Raw genomic sequence first — 17,632 nt, 5'->3', positions numbered from 1 at the left:
CCAAGACAGGGCCATACCCATGCCCATTAATCTCTCCAACTGGACAAGGGTATGATTGAGGCGGTGGGTCCTGCTCCACGCAACGCAATCCCAAGCCCGAGGCGTGGATGGATAGTGGATGTGTCAAGTGTGAGTGAGTGAGAGTGAGTGAAGCTGCTCGCTCGACTAGAGCCTGTACAGTACGTACCGAAATGTCTTGGGGTGTGTGTCTCGCTCGCTCGCCTTGTCCTTGTTCGCTAGAGAGACTTAACTTATCTATCGTCTCTGCCCATCTCCAAACTCGGCTGGATCTAGTTCGAGGAACCTCTATCACCACTTTCACGACACTCCTTCCGGCAACCTTCTCTCTCACTCTCTCGCAGACGTGACCTTCTGGTCTACTCTTGTCGAACAACAACTCTTCAACCTCCCACTCGACAATAACTCCCCTGGAAGGCCGACAAAACTCAGCTCTTCTCTCATCTCTCTTCTCGACCCGTTGATTCGGCCATCGGGACCTCAAAAGCCACTACTTCAACCACCAACCACACCCCAAGGAACTCTTTTTAATAACGACCCGTTTGGACTTCACTGGACCGGACTGGACTTTGGAACAGGATCCCATCACAGGCCGTAGGAAAATACTCTGTGTTTTCTTCTCTTTCCTTTTCTTGCTGCTGTGTGCCGTGCCGTTTTGGATTATCTCTCTGCCGGCCCTAGGATCTACTTCAACCTCAGACAAGAGAATACAACCCAGTTTCTAGGATTACTTCGTGAGATACCAACCAGATAACATGCAGCAACATGCCATATTCGGTTACCAAACCCCTCCGCCCTCTCCAGGATTCGATCATCCCAAGTGCACAGTTCAGCAACCATTTGCGGTCCCTCACTCTCGACACTTCCAGAACCGATGCGTCCCTCTCGCTCCGGAGGCCAGGCTAGGCCGCGTGCTTGAGGGTACTCTCCAGCTTACTGACATCCTTGGAACTGGCGCCTATGGCGTCGTGTACCTTGCCGTCGATCTCAAGACCGGAGGTAAATACGCTGTCAAGTGCTTGAGCAAGTTCAATCCCGATGGAACCCCTTTGGAATCCAGACAATTTGCCTACCAACAACGAGAGATCCGTCTTCACTGGAAGGCATCGGAACACTCCAACGTGGTCCAGATGCTCAAGATTGTGAATGATCCTGACTGCATCTATGTTATTCTCGAGTACTGCCCTGAGGGCGATCTCTTCTTGAATATCACTGAGCGCGGTCAATATGTTGGTAAGGATGAACTATCAAGGAATATCTTTCTGCAAATCCTGGATGCCGTTGAACACTGCCACAATCTTGGAATCTACCACCGGGACCTCAAGCCGGAGAACATCCTAGTGACAGACCACGGAGACACTGTTAAGCTGGCTGACTTTGGTCTTGCTACTTCTGATGATCGATCCGAGGACTACGGATGCGGTTCAACATTCTACATGAGTCCAGGTACATACTACCCCCTACCTCTCCCCTTTGAAAGCACCCCTTTTGTATCTTGATGTTATCACGGATGGGACAGACAACTAACGTATTTTCTTTCTCTCTTTTCAGAATGCCTGGACCCCTCTGCTAGGAAGCCTTACTACCTTTGCGCCCCCAATGATGTCTGGAGCCTTGGAGTTATCCTCGTCAACCTCACCTGTGGACGCAACCCATGGAAACAAGCTTCCTTCCAGGACTCTACTTACCGTGCCTATGCCGGATCCAAGGACTTCTTGAAGACCATCCTCCCATTGTCGGATGAACTGAACGACATTCTGGGACGGATCTTCGAGCCTATCCCCGAGCAGCGAATCACTCTTTCTGAGCTCCGAACCAGGATTATGGCCTGCTCTATGTTTACCGTGCCGCCCATGTCGTCTCTACCGACACCTCCAGCCTCACCAAACCACATCACCGAATACGTTTCCTCCGAGGATGCCATCATCGACGACTATGAGTACGACTCACCTCTGTCGCCTGCCTCCTCGGACGATGAGGGTTCGCTCACATCAAGCGACTCTACCATTGACGACCTGGACGACGAGTTTGAACAGGAACGCCAGATGCCACAGACTCCTCCTGAGTTTTCACCCCACGCCTTCGACCCTGAGGAGCCCAAGGAACATCAACTCATCTACCACAGCCAGGAATTCGTGCCCCAGAAGTACTCTGGGCCCGTCCCCGTGCCAGTGGCCGTTCCCCCTCAGCCCATGCTCTGCCAGCAGGTCCCTATACCAGTACAGGCTCAGGTTCCTGTCTCTGTGCAAGCTCCTTGTCAACCCAAATCATACTTCCCTATCTGGGATATGGTAAAATACGTTCAACAAGTGCCCATGCTTCAGCACCATGTGCCCTTTCATCAACAGGTCCCCTTCATGCCTACGTTCCAAGGCTGTTACTAAGGCCTGAGACATGTTCTCTTGCCTTCGACATAACGGCCACTATTATTACTACCACGACCTCACCTGGATGAGATGTCACCGAGGCCACAAACCCCACTGGCCCAGGACACTGTTTGATTCTTCTATACCACCTTGGATATTACTCGACTTTAATATCGACCCTTGGCCACAAACATCACCATGGAACCAATACCTACCAAAAGCCGTGCAAGGATACGCCTACCAAAAACACTTATTTACGACCCATTGAATGACAGTCCGGGATTGCTTCTTTTCGGCCTTGTATTCCCCTTTTTGGAGCAACATTTTCTTGTTCGGGTTTTTATTTTCTTTGTCATCAAATTTCTTATTCACTTACAAAATACTTATTTAAAAAGCGAGGAGTTTTGTCTTTTCGAATATTATGAGGATGGGCAAGATATCAGTTGTAGAAGCATGATTGGCGCATCGAGACTTTTATGCGAGGCGAACTTTGTTTGTTGTCATTTCTGCAGAGACAGAAAAGAAGACTTGGAAAGATTGGAGTTGTTGCTTGTCCGATCCTCGTTTATGTTCTTTTTTCTACCAACCCAAGGAAGAGCTTATGTTTGTTTTCCCAGGAATTCCAGAGCATAATGACTGTTGTTCCTTTACTCCTCTTTTTTGTTATGCTATTACTGTCTGGAAGGCGTCTGTCTTTTGTGATAGAAGCGGGAAGAATGGCCATGGCTTGCACTTGAACTGGATCAGAGATACCTCTTTACTATTTTTATCATGACGGATCGGATGGGGACTCTTCAAGAAGAGGAGGTAAAGAAGTTGATATGGGATAGGAGTCATATTGACTTGACTCTCGGTTTCAAGGAAAGATTAGATCGAAGAGGATATGGCTCAATAGCCACAGCGCATATTGCGCAACCATACGTTTACTAAGGGATAGACGGCACCTCGCACAAAAGAGATGCATCTGCCGATCGTCCTATGAATGAAAGATCACACACACAATAAGATACCTCACTCATACAACTTGTCCCAACTACTTTGCTGAGCCATGTGAATGTGAGTGAACTTTGCTGCCTCGACAAACATCAACCGGCACAGCAACATGATGTCTCACAAAGGCTTCGGAATAGCGTCACATACTATAGACCCTGGTCTAACTACCGCATCACACTACGGTGCTCCCGCTCAAGCTGCATGCGAGCCGAAGTAGAAAAAAAGCAACTTAACCATCCCTGGAAGTCGTGCATCGTGGGGCGGGCGTTAGCGATGCAACGCTTGTGAGAGCGAGAAAAAAAAGAAAAGAAAAGAAGGGAAAAAACAAGGCGAGAACGTGGCGCCCAATGAGCAGGGATAGTTTAGTTAGGGCGAACGGCATGAGTTTTGGGATGGATGTGTGGAGATGGTTGCAGCGAATTACATGGGCAGACGTGCAAAGGTGAGGCGGGCTCGAGGAGGGTAGCGTGATGAGGAGGAGACGATTATTGGGGCGATGGATGAAGGATGAGGATTGAAAGTGAAAGACAATCTTACTGCTCACATCACAGAGACAAGAAGGTGGTGTTGGTGATGGTGGTGATGGTGGTGATGGTGGTGATGGTGGTGATGGTGGTGATGGTGGTGAAGGTGGTGAAGCTATTCAGGGAAATATGAGAGACAACTGATAACATTCGAGTACTGACTCTATGATACCCTGGTTATATCAAAGTATACACCGCAGAGGCCATTTTAAACTGCCGACCACTCAACGTGAGACAAGCACGGAAATGGAACTCTGCTGCATTGCATTATCACAACCCAGTCACTAATAACAGACAGGAAATCAATAGTCTGTTTGGCCTCAGTCTCACCGCTATCTAATCAAAAAAACCTCAAAAGACACTCACAAAAATGTCTCAGGCCCTTGTTTCGAGTAGAGTAATGCCCAGCTTGGGCAGCACCCAAACCCAAACCCAAACTCAAACAGAAGAGAAAGGAACATCACGGGCCACTGGGTGGCATTTCCTCTTGAACTGCCTGCCTAGACTGAGGTGCACGTCAAAGTTCAAAAAGCGATTTTTGAGAAATGCGCATGTTGATCACATCTCATTCCCTTGGTTGTTTCCGGTGATAAGAGAGAGGCCACGAGGTCAAGGTCTCGCTTAGAATGCCCAGAAAGTTTAATTAAATCTCGTAACGTAAGCCTCGGGGGACACATTTCTTTGAAGAGATGGCAAAGTTTCAAGGTTGGCTTGGCTCTTTTGATGGTTCGTTTTTGGTTTGGGGGGAGGAAGAAGCAGGTTTCAGCGCTGGTTGTCGATCATGGTTCGGGGAGTGGGTGTGCGGCACAGCCTAGCCAGCCTAGGCCAGCTTACAGCGAGCACTAACTAACACCAACTAAAGTTAACAAGAGGCCCGTGGTTCCACGGAGATTGATGGCTGATGGGTTCGGGGAGATAGAGCCGTTCACTGCCATCCATTCACTGGAATGCACCCAAAGCGTGGCCTACACGAGTCTGTGAACTGTAACTAGTCTCTGCCTGTTTGCTGACTTGGTCAAGTATCACGCCAAGCGCTGAACTAAGTTGCACTACAGCACAGTTCCGTTGGCTCGTTGCCAGTGGTTGGTGATGATGATGATGATGATGATGGATCGTCTTAGCTGTGATTTGCAGTGCTAAATTATCGCTATTGTCAATCAGCCTGAACCAACCCCCCTGGCCAGAGAATGATATCAACCTCTCATGATATCTCCAAAGTTGGTAAGCAACTTGAGTTGTGAATGATGATCAGATCCGGCAACCTTCACAACTGCATAATATGATAATGGGCTGTGCACTGTAACTACTCTACTGTAGATACCTCAGCTATAGTGACACAGCCAAGGTAGTCCCTCGTAAACGCCAGCATCTGGAATCTCAACTTTGACTTCCTCCTCAACTCGGTCCGAGCTGTGATCGTAGATCCTGCGGTCACAATCTCCCCCGGATGGCGCCGACCATTGCCTCTCTCACGATCCAGCCCCTTCTCCCGTCAAACCCAAAGCCTCCCTTGGCCTACAGGATAACATTAAGCCTTAGCCGCAGCCCAGCCCAACCTACGATCATCATAATTTCCTCATCCACGCTGTACGACTCATGGCATGTAAGCCAACCCGCCGGCGGATCTTGTTCTCGGCCTCATCGCAGCACAGATGTTGTCAAACCAGAAACAGCGTAGTAAACCTGGGCTTACGGACCGAAACTCTATCATCGCTCGATAGTTTCCAAGGCGAGGGGGGAACGTGTCACGTTTCCCCATAGCCCGCGAGTCAAGCCATTGATCGCCATGGCCCTCTAATTAATAAGTTAACCTTCTTTGAGGCTTTGCTTGGGGATTTGCAAGAGCTGAAAAGAAACAACATTAAAACCTGTGGCTGAAGTTGTACATGTGAGCTGTATCGTGTCATTGTTACATGGGGCGTTCGGACCATGTTAGCCGTGTTTCACGCGATATTCTTGGTAGAGTTCGACGGTTCGTGTTGGCTATGCGCGTTGTAACCCTTCTGCATTGAAGAGACAGCGGCTGGAGGGTTTCGATCTGAGCCACTGAACTCTCGTGAGAAGTGAAACGAAGTTAGAATATCCCCTTAATTTGGTGTTTTGTCGTTGGGGTGGTTGCGGGGGAGGGGATGTTCGTCAGTGGCGGTTGAGTTGACTTTCCCGGGCGCGGGAATAGCTGGGGAATTGGAAGTATGACTGGAGGTCGGTACCATTAGAAATCAGCCCGTTCTAAGAATATCGTAAAGAGAGCAGTGCAAAGGAGGCTGATGAAAGACGTCTGCGGTTGGGAGGGAAGTATGCTTCCGAGAGACATTCTTCGAGCGTTCCAGCAGACCGAGCTGGGAAATGCCGTTCTCATTGTCTTGACAGACACAACGACCAGATCATACGTTTTTTTCGAGTCTATGTCCGTACATTTGGCCGAGTGAATCTTGGCTTCCTGAAGGAGTATACACTGAGGCGTTGGAGAGGTGTGAAGCTATTCCCAGACTTTCAGCTCATGGAAGAAGCCGTCGTACGACATGAATCCAAGATTTGCATAGCCTCAATCATTGCCATGTACACCAAGTCTCAATCGTGTGTAGCTTCAAAGGTCTTTTGGAGAATTGAGATTCTGTATACCCCCCTAAGAGAAGCAAGACAACTTAGGACGGCTATCCTAAGTAACGAAAATAGTTTGGCAAGTTAAGTATAGAATTGAGTATAGCTTCGACTAGTTATCATTGGCACTTAGGTGTACGTTCAGATCGTTTGCAGCTGGTGAACTCTCCATTGTACAAGCTGAGCTGGTCCCCTGAACGAGGCCACAACCATGTAACTTCTCGATAAGAGTTGGCCTGCTAGGTGCACCCAGAAAACAGGTCCATACGTAGTTTCTAGTACTAAAGAATATAGAAATCACGGCTATCATGCAGGTTTTGAGTCTCCCCCGAAGCAATGTCAGAGTGTTACACGTCCACGAAGGTCTGAGACACCTTGGTCAGGAGCGTACAAAATCGTTCATAGCCACTTAATGAACAAGGAATGAGTTTCAAGTAAAACCATGATTCATAAAACAGTAGTAAATAAAATAACACAGGTCTTTTGGTCTTTGATTGTGGTGATATCAACGAGTGTCGTAAGAGCTTCAGGGGAAGAGGATTGCAACTTGGGCATCACGCACAAGCTATCCCCCATAAGGCCCACGGTCTTCGGTCAATAGTCTAAGAATTGAACTCAAATAATCGTGCAAGCCTGAATTTACTGGAGGATTACGATTCACATCATGGAAAATAGCCTCCTGGCTGCACATCAAGGAAGAGCTCGGCGCAAGGATGGCTATCGGGACTAATACCTGCGGTTGAGTAAAGAAAGAAATTTTAAGGCAGGAACAGAGACCAGATTTGATAGCTGTGACTTGTATTTCTAGACTATTCTCGGGTATAGTTCAATAGAAAAGCGTCCCCAGGGCTATCTGGGCCCCCTTTCCCAGACAGTATACTTGACGCGAACTCATCTCCATGGCCACAGTGCCGGAGCCAGCAGAGACATTTTTAAGACACATACGACAATAAGAATATAAACATAAACAGTGATAGAGAATTGAAGGTAAGCGTGTCACGAGTGACGAGATCGAAATGGTACCAGCTCGGCAAGGGTGTCGCTCTGGAACTTCAAGAGCAACCAAGGGCAATTATATGCCCATTACTGTCTTCGAGACTTGATAATTCAAGATGATACGCTAGTATTACCCCCTTAAGGGCAGGCAAGATGACTCAGAGCTTCTATCCTAAGTGACGAAAAGACTTAGGTAAAACCGGTATAACTTATATAGTTTAGTACATATTTAAATGACCCTAGATGGCCCTAGATCAGGAACTTCTGGCACCTCAGTTTGACGCCAGAAGTCTCTTCCCCCCTGCCTCCCTGCGGCCCTTATATCTAAGCGGTCACCACTTCGTGGTCCTCCTCTGACTTCCTAAAAGCATCCTGGAGGGGTATCTCTGCTAACGGCACGACCTTTGTCTTCTTGACAAACTTCCAAATCAAGTACGCTGCGGTAACGAGAGGGATATCCCTAGAACGGTTAGTATAGGAACTGATTTGATCTATCATATTAGGACCACTCACAAATAAGATGATACAAAGCCAACGGGATCCCAGTTGCCCCTGGTAAAGACACGGAAACCGCCCGTGAGGAGGATGAGCAAAGTCATGAACAAGCCGGCGCACGAAGAGTAGACTACTCTGATGTTAGCTAGACTTTTATTACTTTAGGCTCCCACTTACAAGTCCAAGAGTTGTGCCAGGGCAGCTTTTCGATGGGAATTCCTTGCTTTTTCATCGCAAGTCGCAGACGAATGTGGTTCAACAAGATTGACGCCCAAGAAATCAGGACTCCGGCCGCTGTCAGGTCGACCAGCCACCAGAAAACGGTCATAGCTCCATTGGAGAGACTCATGAAGCTGAGGAACATGAAGCAAGTGAAGAAGAGTACGCAGACGTAAGGTACACCCCACGCGGTCGTGCGGAGGAAGATCTGAGGCGCCTGTCGCTTGAGAGCCAAACCATAGAGAACACGGGTACCGGCGAGAAGACTCTGGTTGGAAGCCGACCACGCGGAAGTTATGACAACGGCGTTGACAACGGAGGGAATCGCAGGGATGCCGGCCGCGGAGGCTGCGATGACAAAGGGGCTTTGGCCTGCGGCTCCGGACTGGTCGTTTAGTCTCTCGTCGTCGCTTCTCACAAGCATGCCAACAATGAGGATGGCCAAGATATAAAAGACCAGAATACGGATGAAAACGTTCTTGCAGGCCTTGGGGATCGCACGCGCAGGATTCCGTGTTTCGGCTGCGGCCATAGCGATAGATTCCACGCCCGCAAAGGAGAAGACGGCGCTGGTCATGACAGACCAATAGCCAAGGAACTGACCCCAGCTCCCCGAAGCGATATATTCAACAAACGGTCCTGGATCCTTCCAGTATCTGAAGCCAATTCGCTCTGTCCCTGGGACACCTCCCAAGTTGATGACCAAGCCTAGGATAATGAGGAAAACGACCAAGAGGATTTTGAGAAGGGCGAACCAGAACTCAACCTCGCCAAAAACCCGGACAAAGCAGAGACCGACGACTGTGGTGAGGACGATGAAGATCATGATCCATAGCGAGGGATTGATATCGGTCCAGAACTCGAACAACACACAGATGGCCGTGATTTCTGACGGGATCGATAGAATGTTGCCGTAGACCAGATTCCATCCAATTGCGAACCCCCAGGCGGGATCGACGAGAAATTCAGCATGTCGCACAAAAGCTCCTGTCACCGGCAGCAACGCAGCGACCTCTCCCAAGGCGAACTGCACGGCGCACACAACGAGACCAACAGTCGCATAGCCAAGCAGCGCGCCGAGAGGACCACCGGTCTGAACAGACTGGCCCAGACCGAGAAAGAGACCCGTTCCAATAGCGCCAGCGATACCCAGCATAGAAAGATGCCTCTCGTGCAGACCGCGCTGGAGGCTCTGCTCCTCGGTGGCCGTCACAAGATCGCCATTGTTGTCGTTCCTCGTCTCCACGCCCATTGACGGGCTTGCCTTTCCACCAGCAGCGAGAATGTCGGCGCTCATCTTGACGCCTCCCGAACTGGTTGGTGATGAGGATATTTGATAAGGATTGATCGTGGTCTTGGCGGAGAGAAGTCTTCTATTTACGAGCTCGGGGAGCAAGAAAACTCGAGATATTGGACAAGGGTGCCGAAATAAACTTGCCTGAGAGCTTGCAAGAACATATCAGACTTGCCTAAATCTTTTCGTCACTCAGAAACGAGGTGCCTCGGTTTTTTGCCTCCCTCCCTTTGCGAGGCGAGAAATGTCTTGTCGACGCCATCACTTGAGCCAATGGTGCAATCTGAGATAGACTGGGGGGCTTCGGACAGTCAGATACGGATACCGGCAATATTCTTCATGGTTGCGGATGTGATTGCTCTTTTGATCTATGGCGTGGTTGAGGGAGTGGGTTGGGACTCCATTTAATTGGAATTTTGCAAAGTTTAATCCTTCTAGAATTTGGCGATCTAGGCGATCTATCAACAACACGCTAAGTTAGAGCTACTGAACCCCTGCCTACCCTACAATAGCTGAGATGTGATCCTCAACTTCATATTGGAGGAGCACGAATAAGGACAGCTGATAGCTATCGAGGCCTGTTGATGAATCGTAGGATGAGACACCATAGCGGAGACAACGTTGGAACAAGCATTAATCTGGGCTCTCAATCGCTTCTTGTGAGCACTGGTATCTGTAACATCAAACATTCGAGTTGAGCTGTGAGTAGCAACTAGTCAGCTTTTCTTCTCACAGAAACACCCAATGAGTAGGCCTGTAAGAAGGAATAATTGTATACTTTTAATACTGTTCTACTAGTTTATATCAGCCCAGACAGAACCTTTCTTTCATTTCGGCTTACACAATAAAAAAACCAAACACAAGCAGACAAAACCCAAGAAACCCAGCACTACCTATACGAAGATTGGAATTTTATGAATTTTCGCCTTTCCCTCTACCCCCCGCAGCGATTCGACGATCTCAAAGGCATTTTGGTCTGGCTCGCAGGTGGTCTCTTTGAGAGGCAACTCTCCACTGATGAAATAATTGGCTACAATCCCTATAGTGCAAAACGAAGGATGGCTGGTGAGGACGGCGCCATGCTATGAGTTTTTGTCAGTATCACCATCAATTCAAGACATGGTATTATACTAACACCAGAACCTTTGTGAACAACAACCTGGCTTCCAGGAAATCGGGCAGATATATTCCGGGCATGACTCAAGGGAGTCGCCGGATCGTATTTACCGTTGACGATAAGGATTGGGTTCTTTGTCTTGACTCTTGAAAGGCTTGTAAGATTTATCGGCTCAGCTGCGTGTATGCTCCACCGAGAACACACCGACCGAAAAAGCAGAGTTGTGAGGAAGAAGGGGTCATCAAGGGCCTTATTGCCTTCGTACAAACCGAAAAAGGAGGTAAATTCCTGAACAGTTTCAGCGCGGAAAGTTGCGTCACTGCACCAGATCGCTAGATGGGCAACTTCGAATTGGGGGTTCCATAGAGTTGCGTTTTCAAAGGGATTCATTGCCTGGGGGCAATTCGAACGATTGCCTTCCAAAGCGGTATCAATCAGGTCATCCAGCTTAAGGTAACCCTCGAGACTGTAGAGAGATGCGAAAAGCCAGAGATTCAGGGAGAGTGATTTAAAGCGGCGTAAACCACCCCCAACTCCTGTGCAAACCATGAAGACACGATCGAGGACCTTGAGGAATTCATCTCGTTCTTTGGGAAGCTTGGTAGCCGAGTGACATGTATTATTTGGGGCTGCCATGCACTCGTCGTAGAAATGATACAAGGCCTTCTCGGCATCTTGGGTACTGCCGACCCCGAGGTTCTTAACATAGTCGTCGACGAGGAGATTGCCATCGAGAAGCATGCGTTCAATTCGTTCAGGAAACATACCAGCCAGAACCTGGCCTAGGACCGTGCCGTACGAAATACCCCAGTAGTTGATGCGGTTGCCTTCACCTAATGCCGTGGCAATTTCCGCGATGTCTCTGGCGACGAATGCAGTGCCACGGAACCTCCCAAGATGAGTGTCCTTCGTAAGGAAGAATTCCGTGAAGGTGCTCATATAATCCCAAGCATCGCTGAGTGACTTTTTGGTGAAGAAATCGGTCGAACTCTGAGCGGTGTATGAGAGCTCTTCGAACATTTGCAACGGAAATCCTTCACCACCAAGCGGGACCAATGTCTTGCCAGTACCACTAATCCGAGGTTAGATTTGACTTTAACTAACTTGAAATAGCTGGGATGCCACTTACCGTGGATCAAAACTGATAATGTCGTAGAGTCCGGTTTCCATGACATCGGAAAGGAGCGGAGAGTCCATCAACAACCTTTCGACTCCGGAACCACCCGGACCACCAAAGTTCACGATGATGCTGCGCTTGGGCGGTTTCCCGGTCGCTTTGAGCTTGATCAAATTCAATGTCGTAGTGTTTGTGCTGTGTTTGTCGGTATAGTCGAGAGGAACAGTTAGAGTACCGCACTCGACTGCCTTGTTCTTTTCGAATTCCTTGTATTTAGGAATGCCCAGACTGCACCGGGTCCATTTGATGCGATTCTTGGGAGAGATATCCTGTACGTCTCTGGGAAGACCAGGAGCGTCATCTTTGGGCAGAACTGTAGCGTGTATGCAGTACAGGAACAGGCAGATGGGAATAATGTTTATGAGCTTCATGCTGAATAGGGAGGGTGATGATGTGATGCTGAGAGGGCGGTATACTGAATAACGTTGACACGCCGATGGAAATGGGTGGGTTGTAAATGACAGAATGGATTGAGAGATGCGTGTAGAGGTTCAAGTTGTTTACCAATGCGTCCGACTTAAAGTTGTTTGACTCCCAGTACGACAACGATGGAAGGGGCCAGCGACGAGTTGCGTCAGCCGCGACGATAAGTTCGGAAGGAGTTGAGCACTCTACCTCCTCTAATGCCTAGAATCCATTGGGGAGTTGCAATCACGGCCCTCAGAGCAGCTCCTGAGTTCTGAAGCGTTCGAAAGCATCGGACATTGGATCTCACACTAAGATAGATACGGAATGATTGAAAGCAAAAGAAAAGGATACGGGAATTTGCTAATGAGAGTTCGTACAAATTTGAGGATTCGGTTTGGCACATCTTACAACGATACCCCCTTCCGCTATAATTCGGCTACTACACCAATACCAATGCCATCTGGTAGTTAGGTAGGTATGGTTAGTGCCAAGCTACTTCCAGTTTCGAGTCAAAGAGGGATCAGATCTGGGAATGAGCGAGCCCAAGCCTTGATTCCGACATTGTAGGTCACGTATTATGCGGCATTACGAAGCTTGAGCTGGGACAGGTGGAAGAAACTCAGGGGTCAAACACGTTGTCCATCACACTTCTACACAAATGATACATGGGCGCTCAGTGGTGCAGCGGGACTTGATGAGATATTCAATTTTGATCTCTATCAAGCACAGAGTTTCGGTGCAGGATGCATTAGGTATGTCAGTTTTTTATTGTAGGCTCGCTGAGGGTATTACGCGGCAATCAGCAGACGCCATGACTCTGCTCTCGGCCGGGTCAAGAAATACGTCCCAGAGTATATGCTGAAGAACGAAGATTGAATGGAAAGGAAGTTTTGAACTGCAAGGAACCAAAGAGACGAGGCTTTGCTTGGCTTGTGGTGGTTGAAGTATGCTTTGCAGCTGGAGATGGACGACGTAGCTGATGAGAAATTCTGGAGCAAGTCTTTTCCAAGGAAATAAAGCTGACCAAACGACAATCTTCCATAAAGAGCCTGCAAGTCATTTACTCCAACACTCGAGTCGCAAGCCTGTCTTGCAAACAGATTTCTCCCAAGTTTGGTCTGAAACCCAGGTTATTGGCCCCCGACTTCTCCAGGCACTGAACTCCTTGAACTTATACAACTCCTTTCAAGAGTAGACTTTAAAGAACCAGAAGTCTCAACGATAGAAATTGAATACAGCAAGAAATACCAACCACAGAGGCCGCGAGCCAAAGGCTGTTGGGAGAGTTCCATGTTGCATGATTTAAACCTCAGGCTCATCATCACATGACCAAAGTATGCCATATTGAGACTTCTCATCCCCGAGCCTTGAATCCTCTGCCTCGGCATTGAATGGCGTTTGAAGCCCGCCGCCTAAGGTGAAAATGCAGCATGACCTGCAAAATATTGTTAGCTTGTGGAATAAACCCAAGGCAGTGGGTTATGCGCACACCGCAGTTGAGACGCCAAGGAATGTCTGTACGCAGCTAACAAGCCCACCGAAGGGGAAAAGACAGAGACCCATGATTGGTTGCGTACAAGTTTATAAGAAGATTGGAGAGGCTCGACAGTGGAGTTGCCAAAACCCGTTGCAAGGGATGATGTAGGTGAGTTCGGGCTTCCAGCGCGATTGTAAAGGGGATTTATGTGTCGGGAGATGACTGCTCAGAAAGAAGAAAGAGGCACGAGATTTTAAACTCGCTTGGAGCCTGAAGGTAAAAGTGTTGGAGGGGAAAGTTTCACAATAAAGTTCTGCATATCAGTGTTCAATGATGGAAGGGCGAATTGGATCAAGCTTTGCAGTCTGTCCATTAAGGACTCGGTAGAGAATTGGCCGAGTTATTCGAAATCCACTGGCATGTCGAGCAACGACTCACAGAACACACGCACAATGAGAGAAGGTAGAATAAAAAACTCTATTTGAGGATTCTAGCTTGTCTTGCTAAGTTATCTTATATCCCTAAATGCTGATAATCCAAAGCGCCGGGCCTGTTTATGATAGAAAATCTGGGGACAATACCTCTGCTCTGTTGTGGAAAAAAGAGTTCTTGAGCCACGGCTCAGGAAGGCGAAGACGCATCTAAAGCGCCGTTCAAAGTCTTGCAGATCTCCCAATCTACCCACCGGACGCCTCTAAGCGTAACTCTGACGTCGCTATGCTGCCAACGAAAGACAAAATGAATGGTAAAAAGGAAAAAAAGGAAGAAGGGAAAAGGCCGTGATCTCATCCAACCGGTATCGTGTATGATCAACAAGAAACTCTGTGTTGTCCAAATCACTCGCGATGCTCGTGAGATTCATGCGGCTCGTGGGGCTGGGTGATAGTCTCAGCGCCCAATGACTTCTCTGTTGGCAAGACAATAGCTCTGTCCAAGGCATAGGGAAGTCCACGATGGCGCCCACGAATCATCATGGCGCAGATGATGAGTTTACTAAATGTCGTAAACTCGGTGCAAAAAGACGAATTGATGGTAGGATATCCTAAACTCAAGCCGACATTGCAGCTATGTCACGGTTAGCTGTGACGATGATAACGGGGGTCATCCTTACTATGCTGAAACGCCCTCAAACAACATTGGCCACATTGTAAATGCCTATTATGGTGAGCGTTATATCCAATGCCTTGTGGAGCCATACTCACTGGATCATTGCCGTCCATGATCTTCTTGTGCTCCGCAATGGAGATACACAAAAACCCAAGACAGATATACCATAAATCGAAACTCAGCTGGTTCCTGAGATGTGTTACAAAATATGAGCCACCATCTTCCTCATCATATTGCAGACTATGCTCGTAGATGCCCAAAGAGCGTTCCTCATAGGTGTTTGAAGAACGAACGACGATTGAGATAGGGTACACGGAGATGTACATCATGATGAGCAAAGCCATTTGCACAGCTGGGTTAACATTGGCAAGGTTAAAACTGGCTGTACCAGTGTGTCGAGAACTAACAGCCTGAAACACAGCGGCGCAGAACCTCTGCCATCCAGGAAGTACCGTCACAGTCGAGTTGTCCAAGTCTAGGAGTATGATGAACAGAACATCAACGAGATTAAGGAGGGCGAGAATGCCAAAAAGCGCCCAGGTTGGTCCACTGGGGAAAAGTAGGGTATAACATCGCCGTGGGTGATTGAGAAGAAAATGTAGCGGCTCTTGAAGGGATGAGCGCTTCGAGACGGCCTTGGAGGTAGCCCAAATAACAAGCCGGAGGAGAACAGGGTAAAAGGTGTGACCAGCGAGGGCGAGGGCGCTCATGATGAGCAGGGGAGCTGGAGCGTCATTGAACGATATCATTGAATCGGGAGTCAAGGTAAAACCCAAGTTGGTGATCATAGTTTGAGAAGAGTAGACTGCCCTGCATAAGAGGTGAGAAGGGCCAGAAGTCATGACTCAGGAGTAAACTCACCACCAAATTCGATTTTGCCCGCACTTGTCGATGTACTCAACGTATTTCTGAGGAGCATTTTGAACCCATGCTATCAAGCAGACGGCCCCGAGGCAGTGAAGAAAGACATAGTAGCCTGTAGACATCAGCAGGTTCTCCCTCAGTCAACCACGCGAAGAATTACCAATGATTATCTTGAGCAGGAGCTTCAGGCTTTTGTACTCAATACCACCCAGTTCTTCCCGGTCCTTAGACGACAAGTTGTGAAAGATGGAGTTACGCCCTATGGTGACCTCTCGAGATAGACGTGGAAAGTCGCCCACGGCAAGTGTTGGTGCCCTGGCCAGCGGACGCTCCTTAGGCGCTTGAGCAGGATTGCCAATAACAAAGAGCGACGAAGCTACAGTAGCGACGCGCTCGACGGAGCGGACTTGAGCCAGACTAAGGCCAGCGCTACGTCTACGGCGAAGGGTACCAACGGGGGTGGACTGAGTTCGCGAAATCGGTTCAATGACATCTTCTAGAAGGAGGGCTTAGCTCACGTCACATGCAATACATGCAGCAACAGACAGGGATCGTACCATCTCTAGTGTCTCGGCTGAACCGTCGTCCGTTATTTAACTCGACGAAAGGAAGGCCTGGATACGTCAGTTGGCTCAAGAAAAGGAGCAAGTAGTTGGTGTACCTTGGTCTCGAGCGCGAGGACCGGGGATGTAGAGAGTCGACTCCTGCTGCTCATGGCGAGGATGGTGATCGGTCGAAGGATCAAAAGTGATTCTCGTTTCGTGCTGGTCTCCCTCTTTCGCCGTCTCTTCCTTAATTGTGGGTGAAAGAATGTCTACCGGCCGTTGTTGGGTTGGGTGATCAGGAGCTGGATCAGTTCGACTACGAGCCTCGATTGGCGGGAGTGCATCTCGCTCCGCGACATTCTTATGAACGCGTTCTGTGACAGATCGTGCAAGTCCCGGTCTTTTGTCAAACACTTCCGAAAGAGGATTATCAGCTACGTTCTCTGGATCCTCCTTAGGATCTAGATCCACTGGTCTGCGTCTGCTGAGCAGAGCAGGAGCTATATTGCGAAATGTCAGCAGTGGCCGCCAAGTACAGGCGAGAACGAACTGACCAGCATTCTTGAGGTATCTTCGGAACCAGATAAGACGAACCACCACAACTATGATATTGATTGTCACAAGATTGCAAACCAGCGGTACGAAATACAGAAACAGCTGCTGGTACGTCTTCAGCACAGGAACATCGACTCTGTAGTGAAAACGGTTAGCACCGTTGAAGCCCACAAGTATTGTAGAAAGTGGCTCACGTAGTTAAACCGGTAACGGTCGAGGCGCTAACGCCAAAGAAATAGGCATCAATTGCACTCAGCTTGCCTTCTGGATAGATGAACAAGAAGCTCGACAGACCCATGCAGATGATGTAGATGTCTACGTGCCGCCAGATAGCGTTGTCAGCCGCATCCTTTCGGCACCTTGTCACTAGAACGGCACTCACAGTGTATTTTGACAAAATTGAGATTTGGGCGCCACATGTTCGTCTGTTTGGCGTTAATACGCCGAAGACGATGCCCTAGTGAGAAGGTGTTTCAGGGCTGTTTGCAACTTGAACGGGCGTAAGGTCTGGATGTTCTGTGCCGTTTTCCGAGGGAAGTGAGTGAGCAGGTTGCAGACCAACTCGTTTGAGCAAGAAGAGAGTGCGAGCAGGCAGTGTTTGAGCGAATTATTGCCAAGCCGAGGAGCCGGGATGACAGCTGTGAAGGCATCTGCAATAGCGGAAGTGGTGCATTGACAATAGAACCTGGCGGGCTAACGCAGTGGCTGTAGGTGGCCACCACAATTTGCGGACAATAGACGGGACATTGTCACGGTATTGTTAAGGAAGAACCTCTCTGCCCGGGGTAGCATCCGGTAGTCATCGAGCACGGCCGATAGGAACCATAGCTCTTGCAGGGGAATGGCGGTAAGGGACCCTGAGGGTATCATAGAGGA

At 48.8% G+C, this 17,632-nt stretch overlaps 5 protein-coding genes; 2 read left to right on the top strand and 3 right to left on the bottom strand.

Annotated features, from left to right (window-relative positions):
* Nucleotides 1-773: 773 nt before the first annotated feature.
* FFUJ_09484 (related to VHS1-protein kinase involved in G1/S transition) lies at nucleotides 774-2,402 on the top strand (the record flags this gene model as incomplete). XM_023568608.1 has 2 exons in its annotated part: nucleotides 774-1,464; nucleotides 1,570-2,402. 2 exons carry the CDS (start codon nucleotides 774-776, stop codon nucleotides 2,400-2,402), a joined length of 1,524 nt encoding a protein of 507 aa, XP_023435777.1.
* Nucleotides 2,403-3,783: 1,381 nt separating this feature from the next.
* On the top strand, nucleotides 3,784-4,045 carry FFUJ_09485 (uncharacterized protein; the record flags this gene model as incomplete). XM_023568606.1 has 2 exons in its annotated part: nucleotides 3,784-3,819; nucleotides 3,929-4,045. The coding sequence occupies 2 exons, from the start codon at nucleotides 3,784-3,786 to the stop codon at nucleotides 4,043-4,045; spliced, it is 153 nt and encodes a 50-aa protein (XP_023435776.1).
* A 3,777-nt stretch (nucleotides 4,046-7,822) lies between these two features.
* On the bottom strand, nucleotides 7,823-9,509 carry FFUJ_09486 (related to general amino acid permease; the record flags this gene model as incomplete). XM_023568605.1 has 3 exons in its annotated part: nucleotides 7,823-7,958; nucleotides 8,012-8,123; nucleotides 8,171-9,509. 3 exons carry the CDS (start codon nucleotides 9,507-9,509, stop codon nucleotides 7,823-7,825), a joined length of 1,587 nt encoding a protein of 528 aa, XP_023435775.1.
* An 890-nt stretch (nucleotides 9,510-10,399) lies between these two features.
* FFUJ_09487 (uncharacterized protein) lies at nucleotides 10,400-12,171 on the bottom strand (the record flags this gene model as incomplete). XM_023568604.1 has 3 exons in its annotated part: nucleotides 10,400-10,588; nucleotides 10,642-11,695; nucleotides 11,753-12,171. 3 exons carry the CDS (start codon nucleotides 12,169-12,171, stop codon nucleotides 10,400-10,402), a joined length of 1,662 nt encoding a protein of 553 aa, XP_023435774.1.
* Nucleotides 12,172-14,521: 2,350 nt separating this feature from the next.
* Nucleotides 14,522-17,175, bottom strand: FFUJ_09488 (probable potassium transporter TRK-1; the record flags this gene model as incomplete). XM_023568603.1 has 10 exons in its annotated part: nucleotides 14,522-14,750; nucleotides 14,797-14,840; nucleotides 14,888-15,602; nucleotides 15,654-15,768; nucleotides 15,817-16,152; nucleotides 16,214-16,270; nucleotides 16,318-16,701; nucleotides 16,756-16,892; nucleotides 16,951-17,071; nucleotides 17,139-17,175. 10 exons carry the CDS (start codon nucleotides 17,173-17,175, stop codon nucleotides 14,522-14,524), a joined length of 2,175 nt encoding a protein of 724 aa, XP_023436162.1.
* Between the last annotated feature and the right edge of the window lie 457 nt (nucleotides 17,176-17,632).

Source organism: Fusarium fujikuroi, chromosome FFUJ_chr09 (assembly GCF_900079805.1).
Source record: "Fusarium fujikuroi IMI 58289 draft genome, chromosome FFUJ_chr09".
Taxonomy (NCBI): Eukaryota; Fungi; Ascomycota; class Sordariomycetes; order Hypocreales; family Nectriaceae; genus Fusarium; species Fusarium fujikuroi.
The sequence above is the reverse complement of the archived record's forward strand: the minus strand, read 5'-3'. Positions and strand labels throughout refer to the sequence as shown.